Here is a 21,205-nt window from a genome sequence, read left to right on the forward strand (position 1 = left end):
AGGGACTATGTCTCCCGGCTGGCCTGGGAACGCCTTGGGCTCCACCCGAAGGAGCTGGAAGAGGTGTCTGGGGAGAGGGACGTCTCTGCTGAGTCTGCTGCCCCCACGACCCGGTCCTGGATAAGCGGAAGACGACGAGTACGAGTACGAGGAATATCTTTCTTAGAGAAAGCTGTGGGAAAAATCTCGAGACGGCATGACGGCTTAGTTGACGTATAAGTACTTCTAAGTTTTTGTAGTTGATTTGGTAGAATTGTGTCATTTTGTCATTTTGCTCATGGACTTGATATTCATGTCCAGACTACCCTTCTAGTCTTCTGAATTTATCTCTGTAAAGAAGTTAGCAAAGTAATTGCAGGTTCTTCTTAGAGTGGAGTTCAGATGCTGCACACACAGGAGGGTTTTTTAACCTGTCGACTTTGCCAAACAAGGCACGAGCATTAATAATGTTTTTATTAATGATCCCAGAGAAGAAAGATTCCCTTGCGTTCATCAGTTGTAAGTTACAGGTCCCTCTCAAAATATTAGCATATTGTGATAAAGTTAATTAGTTTCCATAATGTCATGATGAAAATTTAACATTCATATATTTTAGATTCATTGCACACTAACTGAAATATTTCAGGCCTTTTATTGTCTTAATACGGATGATTTTGGCATACAGCTCATGAAAACCCAAAATTCCTATCTCACAAAATTAGCATATCATTAAAAGGGTCTCTAAACGAGCTATGAACCTAATCATCTGAATCAACGAGTTAACTCTAAACACCTGCAAAAGATTCCTGAGGCCTTTAAAACTCCCAGCCTGGTTCATCACTCAAAACCCCAATCATGGGTAAGACTGCCGACCTGACTGCTGTCCAGAAGGCCACTATTGACACCCTCAAGCAAGAGGGTAAGACACAGAAAGACATTTCTGAACGAATAGGCTGTTCCCAGAGTGCTGTATCAAGGCACCTCAGTGGGAAGTCTGTAGGAAGGAAAAAGTGTGTCAGAAAACGCTGCACAACGAGAAGAGGTGACCGGACCCTGAGGAAGATTGTGGAGAAGGGCCGATTCCAGACCTTGGGGGACCTGCGGAAGCAGTGGACTGAGTCTGGAGTAGAAACATTCATAGCCACCGTGCACAGGCGTGTGCAGGAAATGGGCTACAGGTGCCGCATTCCCCAGGTCAAGCCACTTTTGAACCAGAAACAGCGACAGAAGCGCCTGACCTGGGCTACAGAGAAGCAGCACTGGACTGTTGCTCAGTGGTCCAAAGTACTTTTTTCGGATGAAAGCAAATTCTGCATGTCATTCGGAAATCAAGGTGCCAGAGTCTGGAGGAAGACTGGGGAGAAGGAAATGCCAAAATGCCAGAAGTCCAGTGTCAAGTACCCACAGTCAGTGATGGTCTGGGGTGCCGTGTCAGCTGCTGGTGTTGGTCCACTGTGTTTTATCAAGGGCAGGGTCAATGCAGCTAGCTATCAGGAGATTTTGGAGCACTTCATGCTTCCATCTGCTGAAAAGCTTTATGGAGATGAAGATTTCATTTTTCAGCACGCCCTGGCACCTGCTCACAGTGCCAAAACCACTGGTAAATGGTTTACTGACCATGGTATCACTGTGCTCAATTGGCCTGCCAACTCTCCTGACCTGAACCCCATAGAGAATCTGTGGGATATTGTGAAGAGAACGTTGAGAGACTCAAGACCCGACACTCTGGATGAGCTAAAGGTCGCTATCGAAGCATCCTGGGCCTCCATAAGACCTCAGCAGTGCCACAGGCTGATTGCCTCCATGCCACGCCGCATTGAAGCAGTCATTTCTACAAAAGGATTCCTGACCAAGTATTGAGTGCATAACTGTACATGATTATTTGAAGGTTGACGTTTTTTGTATTAAAAACACTTTTCTTTTATTGGTCGGATGAAATATGCTAATTTTATGAGATAGGAATTTTGGGTTTTCATGAGCTGTATGCCAAAATCATCCGTATTAAGACAATAAAAGACCTGAAATATTTCAGTTAGTGTGCAATGAATCTAAAATATATGAATGTTAAATTTTCATCATGACATTATGGAAAATAATGAACTTTATCACAATATGCTAATATTTTGAGAAGGACCTGTATATCGGTGAGGTCTCTCTTTATAGATGTCATGGTGAACTTGTAGTCCACCTCTGTTCAACTTTTTGACACTCCTTGATTTTCACCTATTGGCAGCCCTGGTAAAGATGTGTACAAAAACATTAAAATAAATGTTAACTAGAATTGGTGACCATCAGATAAACTTGTGCCCTTGCCCCAACTTGTTTGTCATGATTCCCGGTGTTGGAAGTTTTTTTATTATTGACCACACATATGGGACACTTTAGGTGATATACCGATTCCTGAAGATCAATTCATATCTAACTTACTTGATTTGATGTTCTCTTGTCTTTCCCATTTTGAAATGTGACTAAGAGAAATGGGCCACTATTTCACAGCATATTTATACCCCAAGGAAACAGGAAGAACTTACTTACAAATGAAAAGTTCCTGGACATTATGATAAAAAAGAGATTATGCTTTGGCAATAAAAACATGTCTTGTTTAAGGACATTTTGCATCTTTTTTACAAGGTGAGGCAACAATGAAGGAGGACCCTGTAGTTACTCTCACTAAATGCCTCTGATGTTGTGCAGTAATAGATTTGGAATAGGTTGTTACTTTTTGGGGCTTCTAAATTATTTCTAGAACATAATATTTTTTTACCAGTTTATTGTTTATAATAAAAAAAAACAAAAAAAAAAAAACGCTGCATAGCATTGTAAAATTGATAGGTTGTGGCAATACTGCTTTTCTATATTATGAGTGATTGCAAAAGCCCACTTCTGTTTTATCAAAAAGCGTCACCAGCTTCCTGTATGGTTTGTTTGTCTACTTCAGGAAGTTGCTGCAGAGCTGGAGGAGAGCAAGTATCAGCATGCTGAGCCCCGTCTGTCAATTTACGGCCGATCTGCCAGCGAGTGGGAGAGCCTCGCGGCGTGGTTCATCCAACATAAGGTCCACTCCCCCAACATGAGATGGATGATCCAGATTCCAAGGATCTTGTAAGCACAACTTATAGGGCAAATCACAGACTGTCGGCTTAAGCCACACATAATTAAAATTATTATTAACTGAGGTGTTGCACATTTAGAGGTTTAATAATCTAGAAACTCAAGATCAATTACTTAACAATTACTTATAAGTAACCGTTTTTTTCCTTTGTCTTTCAGTGACATCTTCAAGTCAAAGAAACTAGTACCGCACTTTGCCAAGATTCTTGAGAACGTATTCCTTCCACTTTTTGAGGCTACCATCAACCCTCAAAAGCACAAAAAAACCCACGTGTTTCTAAAATATGTATGTCCTTTTGCAACACTCAGTAAACGAGAAGACAAGCTGTAAAGGATTTCTCCACATCTGGTGGAACTTATGAACTAATATGGTTGTGATGTTGCAGGTGACAGGGTTTGACAGCGTGGATGACGAGTCCAAACACAGCGACCACATGTTTTCTTACAAAAGCCCAAAGCCCGAGGAGTGGACCACTGACGACAACCCTCCATACACCTATTACCTCTTTTATATGTATGCCAACATCATGGTGCTCAACAACCTGCGCAAGTAAGTCCATCCTGTTGGTGCAGTTGATAAAATGCACGTAAGAATTAGAACAATCGTGACTCGTGGTTGACTCGAGGGTTATTCACACAAAAGATGGACTACTTTTTTCTGCACAGTCAATTGTTGCCTCTGTTCTGTACTTCTCTCTCTCTATTTCACGTCCTACCTCTATTTTCTGTGTAAATAAACATCAACGATTGTATAAATAAGCCATTGATGCAAGTGTGTCGACAGTTTAGAGGTTCATAAAATATTGTTAATTAAATCTTTTTGAAGTTTTGGAGATTGAAATTGTTATAGGTCTGTCTTGCTCTTGGTCCTTTCAAACTAGCTGCTTGTTATTAATCTGGATTTAAACTTAAGGAAGATGCCAGTACAGTCATCTACAGCAGGTAACATGTAATTTCTGCCTGTAAGCTTTTAACAGAACCTCAAGGAGTCAGGACAAAAATTATTTCAAGAGTCAGGAGCAAAATATCTTTGGATCCACTGCTGTTTGAAAGATATCACCCGATTTAATGGTGGACATTTTGACATGAGCAAAGAAGAAAAGTATAATTTTATTATTTTAGGTTGCATAGCACTTAGATGATATCCTTTTGTTCCTATAGAACAATCACATTAAATAGGTGTTGAAATTGAATGCAGCTCTCATTGAAAACAAATGCCTGTTCTCCTTTTTTCAGTTAATTTTTCTGCCATGAAATGGACATAATTAAAGCATAACAAAGAGTGGTGACTCTTTAGGCAAACAAAACAAAAAAACAAAAAACCTGGGGCTGAAAGCAATGAGATTCTAAAGCAGTAACCTGAAAATGTTCCTCTTCACAGGGAGCGAGGTCTGAACACCTTCCTGTTTCGTCCCCACTGTGGGGAGGCAGGCTCCATCACCCACCTGGTTTCTGCCTTCCTGACAGCGGACAACATCTCCCATGGACTCAACCTCAAGAAGGTGCGGCCCTAGTTGCATGGTTTGGTTTGGTAACAGCAGAATAAATTCATTAAGCCATTAGAGGAGAATGTTCCCTTTCATCTTACTACCATAAGAGACAAACAATTAGTTGTTTCCAGGTAAAGATTCTGGTTACGTTTTTCCCAAGGATGTATTTAGTCAATTTAGACCACACACTAGGCATGGGCTGGTAATCACTATCAAGGTATGGCAATTTATGGTTTTTAACATGGTAATAGTTATCCGCCAGTCACTTCCTGTGGTTTAAAGTCATTTTAATGAGACATCAGAGAATGTGCCGAAGTGACCAGAGTTTTCACGAGCAGTACGTATGTACACATGAGCACTCATGTTCTATCTCTCTGCATGTCCTCCTCCTCATTAGAGTCCAGTGTTGCAGTACCTGTACTACCTGGCCCAGGTCCCGATTGCGATGTCCCCACTAAGCAACAACAGCCTTTTCCTGGAGTACTCCAAGAACCCACTGCGCGAGTTTCTCCACAAAGGCTTGTGTGTGTCGCTGTCCACCGATGATCCCATGCAGTTCCACTACACTAAGGTCCCAAATATTGTTATACTTATCCTAAACTGTTTTCACTTCTGAACTGACGTAAATACTGTATTAGAGACATGTTAGATATTACTATTGGGTGTTGGAGAAGTTCTGAGAATTGCCATTTAATTATCTAGCAGTTAATCTGCTTTTAAAATAAATCTTTTAGGAAGCCCTGATGGAGGAGTACGCCATAGCAGCACAGCTGTGGAAACTGAGCACATGTGATCTTTGTGAGATTGCCAGGAACAGCGTCCTGCAGAGCGGCCTCTCACATCAGGTAAAGGCAAATTAGTTGCTTAACTTGGTTTAGAGCAAAGAAACAATCAATTTAATGTGAAGAAGAATCATAAAAGAACTCTACAATGTTTCTATGAAGCATGCCCTCTGATTGGTTTCTAAACCTTTACATTAAAAATATATGGTAATGTCTGATTACAAATGGATACATATATGCATTATTTTCATTTTCTTATCCCAATCACAATATCAAATGAATAATAATTCAGTTTCAAGACTGTGGATCATTTAGGGAATAACATGTATACAGTGTATTAAGTTTCTGGACATGATTTCCTGTTATATATAACACATAGACCGCCATCTTGTGTCCACAACTAGTACTACACTCATCATTGGAATAGAACAGAATGTGTTTATTAGTGTTAACGTTGTGTGTCTGAAATAATTTTTCTATCACATAACAAAGCCACTAAAACTGTATGATAAGATGTGCTCAATAATACACCCATTACTGCTCTTGGTCTGTTGCTAGTCAGGGAGTACAACCACAAGTTCTTAACCCTAAAATATTTATACTTCAAAATATTATTATTGTTGAGCAACAGCCCAGGAAAATGAGGCTTTGACTCCCTTCGGTATTTTAATGTGATCATAAGATAAAATGAAAGCTCTCCAACTCATTTAATTTAGTTTGATCTGTGACTGTGGAAAAAATACATTATTTTTTAATCTTTTTTTTTTACATTTATTTTTCTAGTCTTTTTTTCCCCATGTAGAAAAGTGAGAAACCAGAAAAAAAGGACAAAAGAAAATGAAAACTAAATTTAAAGTTGTATTAATACATTTTTGATTGTAGCTATTCACTTAGTTTAATGAATAATGTCATTACTAAGCTCTTTAGAAACAGGGTGATCTCAAAAACAATTAGCGAAAAGTAGTTACCATTCTGGACAGTAAAATATTTGACCTCTTATCGTTTATGTCCAGATGATTGACCTGACTTTTAATTCCTCTGAACAAAAACCTTGTAACATCCAGTTCCTGAAAACATTTATACATTCATGGGCTGCATTTTTTAAACCCACAGGAGAAGAAACACTTTCTTGGTTCCAACTACCTACAAGACGGACCAGAGGGCAACGACATCCGGAGGACCAACGTCGCACAGATCCGCTTGGCCTTCCGCCACGAGACTCTGTGTAATGAACTCAGTTTTCTGGTGGATGCTGTGAAGACAGAGGTTGGCATAAATCCAGCCAAGTCGTAGACCTAATGACTCCAAACCACACCTGGATGTGCCTTCAGAGATGATGGGACACAGACTAGACAGCACATTTTGTTTTATTCAGTTTATTTGTTGTTCTTTCACTTAGTCCTCAAAATGTTGGAATGCTTGTGGTGTGTCTGGAGATGAGGTGCAGATATTTTCTTAGCCTGATTGATAATTTTACACCAGAGCTATCACCGGTTTAGATGCCTCTTTATATCAAGGTAGGTTTTTATTTCTTTTGGATTACTTTTGTGCAATTATCATAGAGCAACTTGCCAGTATGATTTTTATGAATTTCAAATGCAGTGGAGAGGGAAATATGTCATGTTCTTTAAAGTTTTTGTAATGATTTTATGCTGTTTGATGGATTTTACTAAAGTCTTGGGATTTATTGAGTATTTCTGTACCTGTAAATGTAATAGGATTACAATTATGTTACATTTTTCCAATTTTCTCATTTTTGCACAACTTAAATAAAGGCTATAAAACAGAATGTGTCTACCCAGCTGTTTTATACTTCAGATTGTCTGAAGAATGACAATCCGGCACACGCTGAGGTTAAAAATCCTAGTGAAAAGCAGGTGTCTCAACAACAATTTAAAAAGAACATCCTACAAGGGCGTTAATGTTAATAAATCAAATCAGGTATTGATTTTCATGTGTGTCACTTATTATGGGGCCCCCATTTGTGTAGTTTATGTGTGGCAGATTTAATCTTGACTTTGTAATATTTGCCAACTTTAGTTCTCCAGATCTAGCAGAGTATGAGAAAATCTACTCTCCCTAACCCTCTTCAGTAAACCACTGTCATATTTAGTTCTAGGCTTGGTGAGGTAATTCCAAAACCTTAATTTTCTTCTGGTTGAACGCATTGTTTTGTTGATTTTGACGTATGTTTGGACTCACTGGGATAATGAAAACAAAATCTATCTTCAGCTTTCTAGAAGATACCTGAAGGTTTTGGGTCAAAACTGACTGGTATTTGGAACTGTTTATAAGTTAATCTACCATTACAAAAGCCCCAGTTCCATCAGCAAAGAGTAACCCCAGAGCATAACACCGCCGCCACCATGTTTCTTTGCAATAATGGAGTTGTTTTTTTGCAGAACCTTTGGTTCCTTAACATTTGTTCCTTTGGGACAAATCCAAAAGTTGCAGGACACTCATCTTCGAGGATGAGTTTGATACCCCATAACTCATCCCTTCTGAAATATTTTAGCCAGGCCTGGATGGAAAGGGTGTTGTTTTTTTGTCAAACATACTTCCTAATCCAAAGAAATACAAAAAATACAAGAGGTTGTTGTCACATGTGGAATACTATTTTGCTAGAAATTCCTGCTGCTTCTTTAATGTTACTGTCGGCTCCTCAGGAGCATCCCCGACCAGTTTCAGTCTGGTTCTCATTCATTTTGGAAAAACCTCCAGTTTATTCTCCCGTATTTTCAAAGTACATTTACACATTGGAACAACCCAGCCAGTATGAACACTTTTGCAAGGTACTACATAATTACAGAAGATAGCATCCAAACATCATAAATATGACACAAGCTTGTAGACTTATGTGAACCTTTAAGTACAACAAGACAGTATTTAAGTGCAAAATCATAGTTTCTTTAATGATAGTACAGCAACAAGGCCTTAAATTTCATCACACCCACATCCATAAAGCATTGTGAATAAAAGTCCTCCAGCAAGAAATAATCAAAAGCACTTCAGTCAGTGGAATTACAGTTAATGCTACAACCTTAAGGTGAAAATACCACATAAGACAGCAGGTTACGACATCAGTCTGTACTCATAATATAAACAGATCTTTATTCTAAGAAATAACTCAGCTGCTGAGAAATCCTTACAGTGTCAGATATGAGCAGCAGTTCCACCCAGAGAGCCATGTGCAAACTAAACCAGACTTTTTAAATGCAATGAATCACATTATGGAGCATTTAGAAAACAATATATATATATATATATATATATGACAAAGGTTACTAATTTAATAGTTTGTTTCCAGAAAATGTCATATATTCGGAAAAAACCTCAAAGTGATCCAATCAAAAACTCAAATAAAAAATATATTAATAAATACCTCACAATCAGGGTTATCATTTAGTCACATATCAGAAAATACTTCAGCTTAGTGCTGGATGTTCAAAATGTGAATAACAGCGATAAGGGTCGGCTTCAATAAGAGACAATGCATGTGGCCTACCAAGTAGTCGCCATTAATTAATAAGCATTTTTAGAAGATGGAGGCGATATTGTAAACAGTAGTGTGAACTCTGGCTGTACTCAAACATATTTGAACTTTTAACGAGTACTGCAAATCGGATTTGTACATTATTATATTGCTAGTTGAGAAAGTGTCATTATTAATCCAGAAAGTCCTGCAATTCTTAAAGGAAGTCAAAGTAGTTTATGACCAAGTTTGAAAAGAAATCTCATTAGTTATTAAGAATATTTTATGACATATTTTAATTCGTTTTTTGAGTTTGTATTGTAACCGATATTATCTTAGAATCTAGACTTTTAACAAAAACATTTACTGTGATAATCATCACAACCTCTCAATACCAGAAAATATTGTGATCATGTTTTTGTCCGTAGTGCCCAGCTCCAGGTGTTCTCCACATAAATCACAGTTAAGTGTTGGGAAGCACTCAAACCCGGACAGAGCAGGAGAACTCAACAGAACTCTAATCTGGGTTTCAGTGAATTTCTGCCTCTCAAAGTAAACTTGGTCATTTTACATACAGAAGTAAAGATAATAGCAGATATGCTCATGCAAACATATCCGTACAGATATGAGAATTCATTTATTTTCAAACAATTACAAAGGATCATTTTTATATACAAATATATGTAAAATAAAAAAAACATCTTAAACCAGAATTTGATCTGAGAGGAAAACGGCGCTGTAAGCCAAGTCGTTCAAATAAAGTTTTATCCTGAACATTCTGAAGAAAAATCTGAATCATATCCCTTCAGACAGCTTCGCATCCCAGTGCTCATTTGGGACATTGTGCAGGGTTACAGAAAAGCTTTACAGATGGCAAAGAAATATGACTAAACCGCTGTTCTTTGGAAATTCATTAAACAGGAATGTGTCTCATGGATTTGCAGCTAAATTTTGGAAAATGCTTCTTTTGTTTTTGTGACTTATTTACCAGCTCCATAAGCATGATCTGCCAGAGGGTTTTTTGTCTCAGCTAGAACACTAGGAAAAAACATTTCCACATATATTACCAAGTTATATATAAATGTTATGTATTCCAACATTTACCTAATTTCACCACCTGTCCAGAGCAGTGAAAACCAACATCAAGGTTATGTCAGGATAATTTTATATGTGCTACAAAAACCCAGCTCTTCTTTCCCAAACTATTAAAGCTGTTTGGTCATTTCCTTTGAGTCAACATAATACAGTAACTGTAAGAATAATGCATAAACTTCATTCGTTTTGGGCTTTTCAGGATCCAGACAGACCATTTTCTTAGTTTGGGGGCTATTTGTTGGGCTGATGATGAGAGAAACGATAAGGACAGAACTATGCATAAAGGTTTAAATATATACATAAAATACCATTAATAATTGGTTAAATGTCCCTTAGTTTTGTGTTGCAGAGAAACAAAAAGCTTTTTGTTTTTTTCTTTGCTCGCTGGTGCTCCCCACATCATGATTGGACAATAAACGTGCTCTGTGGTGAGCACAATTCGGCTGCAATTCACCACAGTGGCGAAGGATTGCTTGTGGTTTTAACTTCATTTTAGGGTTTTGGGGGCTTTCATGTGTAATGAACCACTGTTAGTGTCTGCAATTGCAATTGAAGTGTGGTGAAGCCGATTTTATGTTAAACGACCTGCCATATTAGAACACCTGCTAGCTATACGAGTCATCTACAGAGAACGCTGCAGAAAGTCACGGCCTAACATGCGAGTCAAAGTTATTTTTTGATAAAACCTGATGGTTGTGAACTTCGCAGAACAACCATGTGCTAATTTTAGCTCACCTTTGTGAGCTCAGCTAGCGGCGCTGCAGGTGATGGAGACTGAGAAAGTTTTATTGTTTGCAGCAGTTTGCACAGTTGTCCTGCAGAGCTGCTGCAATTTAAATGAGCGTTGTGCCTTTGATCAGAGCTCAGTTTTCCCTCCAACAACCACAAACACCATCCATCCTCTCAGTGGCTGGTTGAAACATGGCAGCCGCTGCTAATCTCTTTTTATTTTTTCTTACTGTTCTGTCCATGTTTCATGGGAGGTGGTAACTGTGCAACAACAACACAGTGGTCAGTTGGAGAAAACTTTAGAAATATCTTATTGTGTGAGTGCTGTAATGTTACCCCCTTGACTGTTCAGATTATTGAGCAGATTAGTTACCATATTATCTGACCTTTGTTCTTCCTATTCAGTTATCTGCAGATCAACTGACAATTCTGCTTTTCTTTTATGAAGTTTCTACTAATTTCTTACAATTCAACATCTGATTTTACATCTTTTTTCACTTCTTTAGCCCTTTTCAGAAAGAAGTTGTGCTTCTTCAGTATGTCAGCTTCATGGTCTCCCCTGGTCTTTGAAAATGTCTTCAAATGTCTTACTCTTTAAAAGTGGATTTTGTATTAACTTCAGCTTTGTCTGCCAATTTTAGCCTACAGTTTTTCTATTTAAGTTGATTAGATGACAGTTCTGCCCTTATTATTAGTTATGCTAATTTTGAACATTTCAGCTATTTATTTCTGTTGACTTTAGATTCTTAGAGTTACTTTAGAAAATGTCAACTTACAGCATTCACACTGCATTTTCACATGAAATTTGACTTTTTCTAGTTTATTAGTTTTTTGTGTGTGTGTGTTAGCAGGAATGTACTGGTTATAAAAGCCCTGTTGGTGGCTGTTTCTAATAAACAAAACTAAATCCGCTCATTATGTTGGTTTATCTTTTATTCCCTATTAGGCCTAGTCAGGAAAAATAACCCATTTAGGAGCTGAATAAAAAAAAGAAAACCAAAAACAAATGGGACAAAACATTAGATATTTCTGATGTGGGAAGGGGAAACAAAATATTAAAATGCTGTAGTCCAAATCGTTCCACTAAAATAACTGTTGTTCCAGCTTCACGTCTGTGTTTTTTAGAATGTGAATGCAACTTCTGCAATATGTTGAGCTATACATTGTTGTCAGCAGTACGGTGCTTTCAAGAACACGATATTGTATTCATTTCTGCACTTTTTGAAGTCGCTAGTCTATTAGAAAATATGCAAACTGGTTTTTAAACAATAAGTACTGAAAAAGACTGAGCCACTAACAAGTGTAGAGTTTTCCATATCTTCTGCTCAGTGACATCAGTGGAATAGGGATCTGCATATTAGTTTCCCCAAATGTACCAACCTATAGCTCCTAGAAAACACTGCTGGTCAGTGAGAAGTAGGACCTAATTGCGTGTAGCTGGTTAAATATTGCACATCAGAAGGAATTTAGAAGGGAGCAGGCTTTGTTATGCCTGGAAAATAAGCAGTTACTTCATGTTTAAACCAGCACCACTCCGCTGCTTGTTTTAAACTCAGGAATTTATCCTTGAAGTTCTTTGTCTGAGCTTGTAGTGAATTTCATTTTAGTTCAATTTAAACCATTTAAGTTTATTTTTTTAACCAAAATACTGTAAACCGGGTTACGGCTAATCGACTTTCCATGTGGCTAGCTGAAACTGGTGACAATAAGCCACGGAGGCTAATACTTTTTCATCCCCAGAGAGAAGCCGGGCATTTGGGTTCATTGTCCTGTTGGAGAGCCCAACGTTGTCCAAGTTTCAACTGACAGAAACAGAGGTCACCAGTAACTGTTTTGCTTCCAGTGGTGCTGGTGTGTTACAGAAAATGGATGGAATAACAGATGGAAGACATTCTCCTGTTTCTTTAACTTCACCCCAAATTTAACAGCAAAATGGTGGAAATGTGGGAGTTCCAACTGGACAATGATTTTTTTAAAGAATATATCAAGATAAAATAAAGCTTCTGGAACAGTCCCAGTGTCAACCCTAATAAATATGATAAATTAAGCCTAAAAGCATGCTTAAATTAACTCTAAAGTTTCTGACAATAGTGATCAAAAATCCAGACACCACTGTGCAGGAAGCTTGCTGATGGTAACAAAAAGCACATTTCAAAGTGTGACCAGTTAAGGGACATTTAAGCCAATATCAGTGAGTGTTTATGTATAGTTGAGTCCGTACAAATAACACGGTGCATCATTAAAAACCCAAAATGAAGGTGACATTCATGCTGATGATGAGTATATGTGAACTATTCACCAGAACTGTATGTTATGGTGCACAAATTAAACATAGTCAGGCTTAGACAACACAAGGTGGCTACAGGATTCCACGTCAGTAATATTTGGGCTGTGAGCATCCTGGGATTTTCAGGACTGAGATGTACCTTAGTGTCTGTCATTTAAACATGAATAAACTCTGCTGTTTGATTTTTACACAGAACATAAAGATCTCCTCAGTGAAAGCTTCTTTCTGTGTTTCAGGGCTAATTTCCCTTACTATCTACTTGGCTCAGTGCACAGTGTGTTACGGCCTGTGTGGATGGCCCACCTCATCAGCCAGGTTGAGAATGTAGCTGACTACTTCGTCCTCTGAGGGGAAGTCAGACATCACCCACGACTCGTTGGCAGCCGTCACTTGCAGACGACATATTGGACAGTTTCTGCTGTGCCCACTCCTGCGGAAGCAGAAAACGTTCGGTTATGTCGGTCTGGAACCGTTTCGAAATCAAGACAAATGACTACAACATAAACCAAGCTTCACCATTTATCGATGCACTTCTGACAGAAGCTGTGCGTGCAGGGCAGGATGAGGTCGGCCTTCCCGTCCATGCAGATGCAGCACTCCTCCTGATCCGTCAGCTGCTTCACCCTGCACAGAAACGCATACAGAATAAAGCACCACTTCTACAGTGCCAGGTAAAAGCATCTTTTTCCTACAATCCCCAATCCTAGGTGGAAAGAAATTAATGAAACGTTTGTTTTTACAAATAAAACATCTGAGAATTCCCTGCTTTAAGCTTCTCCACAACTTTCTCCCTGACCCGTCTGCTGTGATCCTTGGTCTTCATAATACTGCTTGTTCACTAATGTTCTCCAGCAAACCTTTGACACCTTCACAAAACAAGATTAAAAACACTATTTACTAATTAGGTGACTTCCAAAGTCAGTTGGTTGCACTGGATTTTATTTAGGGGTATCAGATTAAACGGGGCTGAATACAAATCAGCCTACAGTTCGTGTTCAGATTTTTATCTGGAGAGAAATCTGAAACCTTTTTCCTTCATGTCCCTTGGTGTAACAGATGTGTAATACCATCATCTTCCCATCCAATCCACTTTTGTGCAGAGACTGAAATAATGGAACCAAGAGCCACTTCCCTTGTACTGACCTCCCCATCCACATGCTGGCCTGGCAGGAGTCAGTGGAGGGCAGCTGGGCAGACGGACCTCTGATGGCTCCTTCTGCAGACAGTACCTCAGCAGCCTGACTGGTGATGTCACGGTACAACTGGATGAACTGATACAGGTTCATGATCCGTGACGCTTCCACCATACCACTCTCCTTGTTTATCTAAGAGAGGGCGAAAGCAAAATTGACGCATCTGGCAGACTAGTTCAGCGAATGTACATCAAAACAAGATCCACGTGCTAAAGAGCTTGGTTTTAAAATAACTGCTTAGGCACAATCCGTCTATACATACAGCTTCCTTTTGTAGGAAGCTGGAGGGGCAAAAACTCAAGCAGTGAACTCAAGCGACTCCAAAGTGGATACTGTTTTTTTTTTCACAAAAAAATAAGACTACATGAAGTTAGAAGTTGCACAAATGTAATTCTAAGAGAAACAAATGATTTCCAAATGATTTCTATCAGTCAGGACAAGGGAACAAAACACTCTGCAGCACAACATGCTACACATTCCAAGGTACAGTGAAGGCAGCGCTCAGTATAAAAAAGAAAATATGGAAGAGCAGTTAAATTACAAAAAGTGAGATGTTTCTCCAGTGAGGCTCCCAAGAGGTCGACAGCAACACTGAAGGAGCTGCAGGACTTTCTGGCTAGAACTAATTGTGTTCTTTATGTGACATCAGAATTGTACTATCTATGCTGTATATGCAGTTATGGTCCCTCAAAACAAATCATTAACCTTTGGACCATAAATCCAAATGTATAACAGTATTTGCTACAAACACAACACACTAAAAGAACTCCATACCCGCAGTGAAACATGGTGGTGGCAGTGTCATGCTCTGGGGTTACCTTTCTTCACATGGAATTGGGTTTTTTGTTAAGGAGTGTGAACTATAAAATAGTTCTAAAAACCAGTCAGTTTTGACACAAAACCTTTAGGTAAATGCTAGGAAGCCTAAAATGGAGGAGGGATGATTATCAGTATCACTGTGAGTCAAAGCATACATCCAAATCAAAAACAGAAGGACTTTATGAGAACAATATTAAAGTTTTGGAATGGTCTAGAGTCTAGAAGTCAACAGAAAATCTTGGGAAACTCCAGAATACTGATGTGGAAAATAGATGCCCTCACAATCTGCAAGGTAATGCAGGCAAATAAGCCAAGATGTGGGATGCTGACTGACTCCTTCCAATAAATGAATGCTGAAATTAGATCAAACAAAGTAGCTCAAGGGTGTACACATTATGGCCCCTTTTGATTATTATTTTTTTAATCTCCATGGTTTCTGATCTATCCTGTTCTGATAAAACGTAAGCAGTATGGACAGAGGGTCCAATTTGGCCTCACCTTGGTGCAGAGGATCCGGACGGCCACCTTCCACAAGGCGGAGGCATCAGACCCGGGCTGAACTTCAAACAGAAGGTGCTTCTGTTGTCCAGCAGCTAACTTGGCTGTTCTGAGAGGGGAGAACAGCAAAGTTCAGCCTTATTCTCACCGATGCTTCTGCTGGAGTTAACACTAGTGTCTAGATTCATTGAGCCAAGGAACTTCAACAATACATAACAATTCTTCTGTTGTGTTTCATTCATTTAGCTCAAGCCATCATGAGCTATTCATTAGACTATCAATGTCAGCACTCTTCGATTGATTCTTTAGCGTTTTAACTATTTATGGTCGTCTGAATGGAAAAACTAAAGGAAATATCAGCAGTAAATCCTGAGTCATTTTCTCACTTTCTGCACATTGTTCTGCTTCTCAAATTCTCAAATTTGGAAAAATCAAACTAAACTATATCAAACTAGGTAATATCTGCGGAGCACAACTGTAGAGCAGTACTCTACAATTGTGCTTATTAGTATCTTCACACTGAGTGATAAACAGCCACATGCTGACACTTACAGGTCATTAAGCTCAGCCACTCTCGCCAGGAACTCCTCGTAGGTTAGGTAGCCGCTTTCTCGGACCAGTCCAGCGTGTTTCACCAGCTTCTCAGGCAGATGGTTGATCTGACCTGAGATTTGCTGGCCCATCCTGGAAGCAGCAGCAGCACCTACTATCCTGCAGGGGGCAGCACTTCATTCAGTTCTGCAGCACCTGTTGGCAAAATTAACTTGGAAATGTCAGCCCAGATTAGGCATTGGCCAGCTGCCAGTATAGCAAGGTTCTAAAAAGTTAGTTTCTACACTGCTAAAATGTTCTTGTTTCTAAAGCTTTTTAAATAAGAACAGATGAGAAAATATATTACTTAGAGTGAAGCACCAACTGCTGAGCACTGCCAGTCAGCTCACATACAGGAAAGTCAGATTCAGCTGTTCTGAAATATTTTTGGTTGTGAAAAACATGAATAGTCATAGTGTGGAAACTAAAAGAGTGCCACCCCATCACTGTCATGATTATACTACTTTACTTTAAGGTCACATTTCCCATCTGTTTACAGTATAATGCTAATGTCTCAGCCAGGACTCCCTTGCAAAAATCTTTGAATCTCAGTGACATTGTTCTTGCTAAAATAAGGATTTTAAAATGTTATATTATTTTAACAGCTGTTCTAAAAGAGTACTTAGATCATATCATAGATTTTTATATCAAATTTTGTGTAAATACTCTGAAACCAGTGTGATTTGTTGCAGGCATCTTTAGTTTGGTTACGTAAAAAATAAGACATGGAAATACCCACAATACTGTATCCAGCAAATTAGATTTGCACAATAAACCGAAACTATATTATAATCACAATTTCAGTGTGTGTAATATTATTATCACAAAGGACTACTTGGAAAGCAGTGTTTGTTGACTGTTATACTCCAAGAGTCTAGGATTCACATTTTGCATCATGCCAGTGACATATTCAGCCTGCTGAACAGTAACTGTTGCCCACATCTGACATACATGATACAGATGGCGGTGCCAAAGAAACTAAAGGCCACTGTGATGGAAGCATCGTAATAACAGGTAAGAAGGAGCGGAGTGAGCAAAACGTGGATATATACTAAAAAATATCGTCATGGCAATATTTAACAAAATTGCAGCTGGTTAAATTTCCAATATTGTGCAGCCCTGCAAGAAATAGGTTTGAGAATAAGAAAGTTATTTTAATTGATTTCATAACTTTATAGTCTCTGTTGGACAAGTGAGGTTGTAACTGTATACTGTGGACCAACATAATGGAACAGCCTACCTCCAGTTATTAGGCAGGTGTGTTCAGGTGATGTTTTTAAGTCAGAATTAAGCACCTCCTGTTTAATTGGAAGTTTGCAACTGCTTGTTTCTCTCTGTAATTCCTTTTCTGTATTTTAGTTCATTTTTAAGATGATTGTTTTTATCTTTATGGTGATAATAGTTAATTTATATTTTTATTGTTAGTGTTAATCTGACAGTTTTTAATTTTGAGTTTTATTACTTTATCTTCATCCTTGGCACTTTTAGTTTAGATTTTTTTTTCTTCTTCTTTAATGTGATAACTCTCAATTTCTATTTTTATTTTATTTTTGCTCTGATCGAGATTATTTTTTATTTGAATTGATTTTAGTATGTTTTATAATTTTTTATTCACATCTGGATGTGCTTCATGGCAGGTCAGGTGTCAGCAGGCAGGACGGGCTCTGCTTCAACCCCCCCCCCTGTTCCAGAATATGGTTTAAAAACTTTAGGAAAACATTTCTTATTATTATTAGTAGTAGTAATAGTAGTAGGTGTTGCAAATAAACGCCTACATTAAAGACCAAATGAATTATTGCTAAAAATAAAAGCCAGTTCATGGATCGTTGTTTTAAGGCTGATCAGGCTCATTGAGAACTATTAGTTAAAAGGTGAATTTTGCTACTTCGTTTCTAAACCTTCATTTCAGACCTACCTCAGCAGGTAAACTGAGGTAAAGCTCAGTTCAAATTCAAAGTTTACTTGATAAGCTATGTGCTAGCAAGAAGCAGCAGCTCTGCTATAAACGAAGCCGAACCAACCAGTCTACGTGCTGGGGATGAAAAACCTGAACCCTCGGTGCGAAGACAGCTACGACGGTAGGATGATGTTTGTCAAACTCACCACACTTTTAACACCTAAAGTTGAATCTTCCGTCGCCACCTCCGCTGAGGATTGTTTTCACAGACACAACAAAATACAGCGGCGCGGCTTCATGACGTCATCATTCCAAGTCATTTAGTTGTCTGTTGTAGCAAGTTTGGATGATTTCTGTTCAAAGGTTTTTAACATTTGTTTAAAACCTGCCCTCTTGGTCATGTGGTATAATACAGTAGGTTACGTTGTATTATAAGTAGCTTGTCTGAGCTCGTTTCAGGCAGTTGTGGGTTCCTTTTTTTTCCTGCCAAAACCCTTTGTGAAAGCTACCAAAAAGTAAAAATTGAATCATACAGCGTGGTAAAAGTGACAAAAGTATTCATATACTTAAACTTTTTCCTTTGCATTTTGTAACATTACAACCGCTAGCTTTAATGCATTTATAGAGAGCTCAAAGTGGTGGAATGTGGTGGTTTCTTTCGCCAGAGTGGAAGAGGAAGCTGATGGTTTTGACCATCTATTACACCGGCCATTACCCTTCAAGTCACTTAGTAAACTATATCAAAAGTAATACACATGCTTTTTTGCTTTGTGTGCATTGGAACAACACTAAAACATTTTGAAAAGAAGTCAAATTTGACATAATTTCACGTAAAAGTAAAAAAAAAAAAAGAATGGGCTGGACATAATTATTGGCACCCTCTACTAATTATTTGGTTGCATATCCCTTGGAAAGAAGAACTGATTTAAGTCCTATAACCATCAACTGGCTTCTTACCTCTCAACTGAATTTTGAACCGCTCTTCTTTTGCAAACTGATCTAGGTCTCTCATATTTGAAGGGTGCCTTTTCCCAACAGAAATTTTTAGATTTCTCCACAGGTGTTCTATGGGATCTAGATCCAGGCTCTCTGCTGGCCACTTCAGAAGTCTCCAGCACTTTGCTTCCATCCATTTCTAGGTGCTTTTTGAAGTATGTTTGGGGTCATTGTCCTGCAGGAAGACCCTTGACCTAGGACCCAAACCTCTCCGATTATTCAGATCTAATCTTAAGATTTCATGATGCCTTGCACACAGTCAAGGCACCCAAAACATCTTTGAATCTTCGCCATACTTGACTGTAGGTACTGTGTTCTTTTCTTTGCTGGCCTTATTTAATTTTTTGTAAACAGTAGAATGAGGTGCTTTACCAAGAAGCCGTATCTCATCTGTGCACAAGACATTTTCCCAGCAGGATCTTGGCAAACTGCAGTCTAGCTTTTTTATGTCTCTGTGTCAACAGTGGGGTCCTCCAGGGTCTCCTGGCGTTTCATTTCATTCAAATGTTGACGGATAGTTGTGCTGACACTGATGTACCCTGAGCCTCCAGAACAGCTTGAATTGCTTTGGAACTTGATTGGGGCTCTTTATCCACGATCAAGACCATGCTGTATTACCACCTTTCACTGGTTTTTCTCCTCCATCCATATCTAGGGAGATTAGCTACAGTGCCATGGGTGGTAAACGTCTTAATTAACCTTTGCACCATGGACAAAAGAACATCAAGATTTCTGAAGATGGACTTGTAACTTGAGGTTGTTTATGTTTTTTCTACATTTTGGTTTTCAAGTCATCAGATTGTTCTCACCTCCTCTTTCTGTTCTCACAATGCAAAGATTGAATCAACTTCTCTCCTTTGAATCTGGTTTCAGGCGTGATTTTTAAATTGCCCACATCTGTGACCTGCTACAGGCCCATTACTTTGTCTGGCCCATTGGTTTAAATTATGTTAAGTTTGCCTTTTTTTCTCAGCTTTTTGGTTTTGTTCCAAAACACCCAAAGGAAATAATCATGTGTATAACAAAACATGTGTATTTGCAATTATTTTATGAGAGTAATGGGAGTTTTATTTTCAGGAAAAGGTTCCGGGTGCCAACACTTTTGGCCATGACTGTATGTTACTACCACAAACGTCTATTTATTTAATTCAGATTCTATGTAATACACCAACAAAGAGTAATATATAATTGGAAAGTGAAAGGATAAGTCATTTAATCTAAGTATATTCTAGCTGTTCTGTGAAGGCCTTTTAGGTTTGTTAGAGAACATTAGTGAACAAACAGCATCATGACGACCAAGGAACACAGCAGATAGGTCAGTAAGAAAGTTGTGAAGTTCAAAGCAGGGAAAGTTTATAGAACATTATCCCAAACTATATACATCTTACAGATACACAAATCCTGTTTACTGACTGATACTGCAAACATTTTTCTGAGGATGCTTCAGTCAAATAATACCATTATGGAATGTTTTGGGCAATCTCAAAAACAGTATTGTTGGTGGAAAACAAAATACTGTACATAACCATGAACGCACCATCTCCATGACGAAACATGGTGGTGACAGCATCATGCTGTGGGGATGCCTTTTTCTAGAAGGGACATTAAAGCTGATTGGATTTGATGGGAATATTGATATAGTATGAAGAACTGGTTCAGGGACTAAATACAAATGCATTCCACACTATTCAGATTATTATTTGTAAAAAAAAAAAAAGAAATGTATGTATCATTTTACTTTCACTTTACAGTTATGCAGTACTTTGTATGTGTCTGACTCACACAATCCCATTAAGATGCATTGAAGTTTGTGATTGTGATCTGACAAAATGTGAAAACGTTTAAGCTGTATGAATATTTTGCAAGACAATAAATGTAAAGAAGGGAACCTGGTTTCCCCAGAAGAAGTGTCTGGCATTCACACTAAGCCCCACTAGGTTGGTTGAGGGGACATTTTGTAATTTTGATAAATATTCATATGATTTCAGTTTGTCAAACCTATATCAGGAACAAACGTTCTCTGGCAGAATATTACATTCTAATAATAGGGCTATATATTACATTATATTACATTATATTACATTACATTACATTGCATGACATGACATGATATTATAATATATTATATTATATTATATTATATTATAATAACCAAATTTGATTTGAAAATAATTTCTCTTTGTCAGTTTCCTAATGTTCCAGCAAATGGCAGCAAAGGACAAAGAAAGAACCTGAACGGCTTCAACTTTGAAAAACAAGTTTTTTT

The 21,205-nt window shown here is 38.3% G+C and overlaps 2 protein-coding genes across 3 annotated transcripts in view; one reads left to right on the forward strand and one right to left on the reverse strand.

The window, feature by feature from the left end:
• The window catches only part of LOC124881880 (AMP deaminase 3-like), a 38,245-nt gene extending 31,094 nt beyond the window's left edge, over positions 1 to 7,151 (forward strand). For both annotated transcript variants that reach the window (XM_047387752.1, XM_047387763.1), the window contains 7 exons: positions 2,918 to 3,081; positions 3,250 to 3,376; positions 3,477 to 3,640; positions 4,472 to 4,592; positions 4,978 to 5,151; positions 5,315 to 5,425; positions 6,476 to 7,151. In XM_047387752.1, the coding sequence (XP_047243708.1) occupies positions 2,918 to 3,081; positions 3,250 to 3,376; positions 3,477 to 3,640; positions 4,472 to 4,592; positions 4,978 to 5,151; positions 5,315 to 5,425; positions 6,476 to 6,655 (1,041 nt within the window). In that variant the 3' untranslated portion in view covers positions 6,656 to 7,151. The remainder of the gene's footprint in view (positions 1 to 2,917; positions 3,082 to 3,249; positions 3,377 to 3,476; positions 3,641 to 4,471; positions 4,593 to 4,977; positions 5,152 to 5,314; positions 5,426 to 6,475) is intronic.
• A 1,096-nt stretch (positions 7,152 to 8,247) lies between these two features.
• Positions 8,248 to 18,265, reverse strand: rnf141 (ring finger protein 141). The gene is made up of 6 exons (XM_047387778.1): positions 18,150 to 18,265; positions 16,008 to 16,202; positions 15,456 to 15,564; positions 14,089 to 14,270; positions 13,462 to 13,569; positions 8,248 to 13,375 (listed from the first exon to the last, which is right to left on the reverse strand). The coding sequence occupies exons 2-6, from the start codon at positions 16,136 to 16,138 to the stop codon at positions 13,225 to 13,227; spliced, it is 681 nt and encodes a 226-aa protein (XP_047243734.1). The 5' UTR covers positions 16,139 to 16,202; positions 18,150 to 18,265; the 3' UTR covers positions 8,248 to 13,224.
• Between the last annotated feature and the right edge of the window lie 2,940 nt (positions 18,266 to 21,205).

Source organism: Girardinichthys multiradiatus, chromosome 2 (genome assembly GCF_021462225.1).
Source record: "Girardinichthys multiradiatus isolate DD_20200921_A chromosome 2, DD_fGirMul_XY1, whole genome shotgun sequence".
Lineage (NCBI taxonomy): Eukaryota > Metazoa > Chordata > Actinopteri > Cyprinodontiformes > Goodeidae > Girardinichthys > Girardinichthys multiradiatus.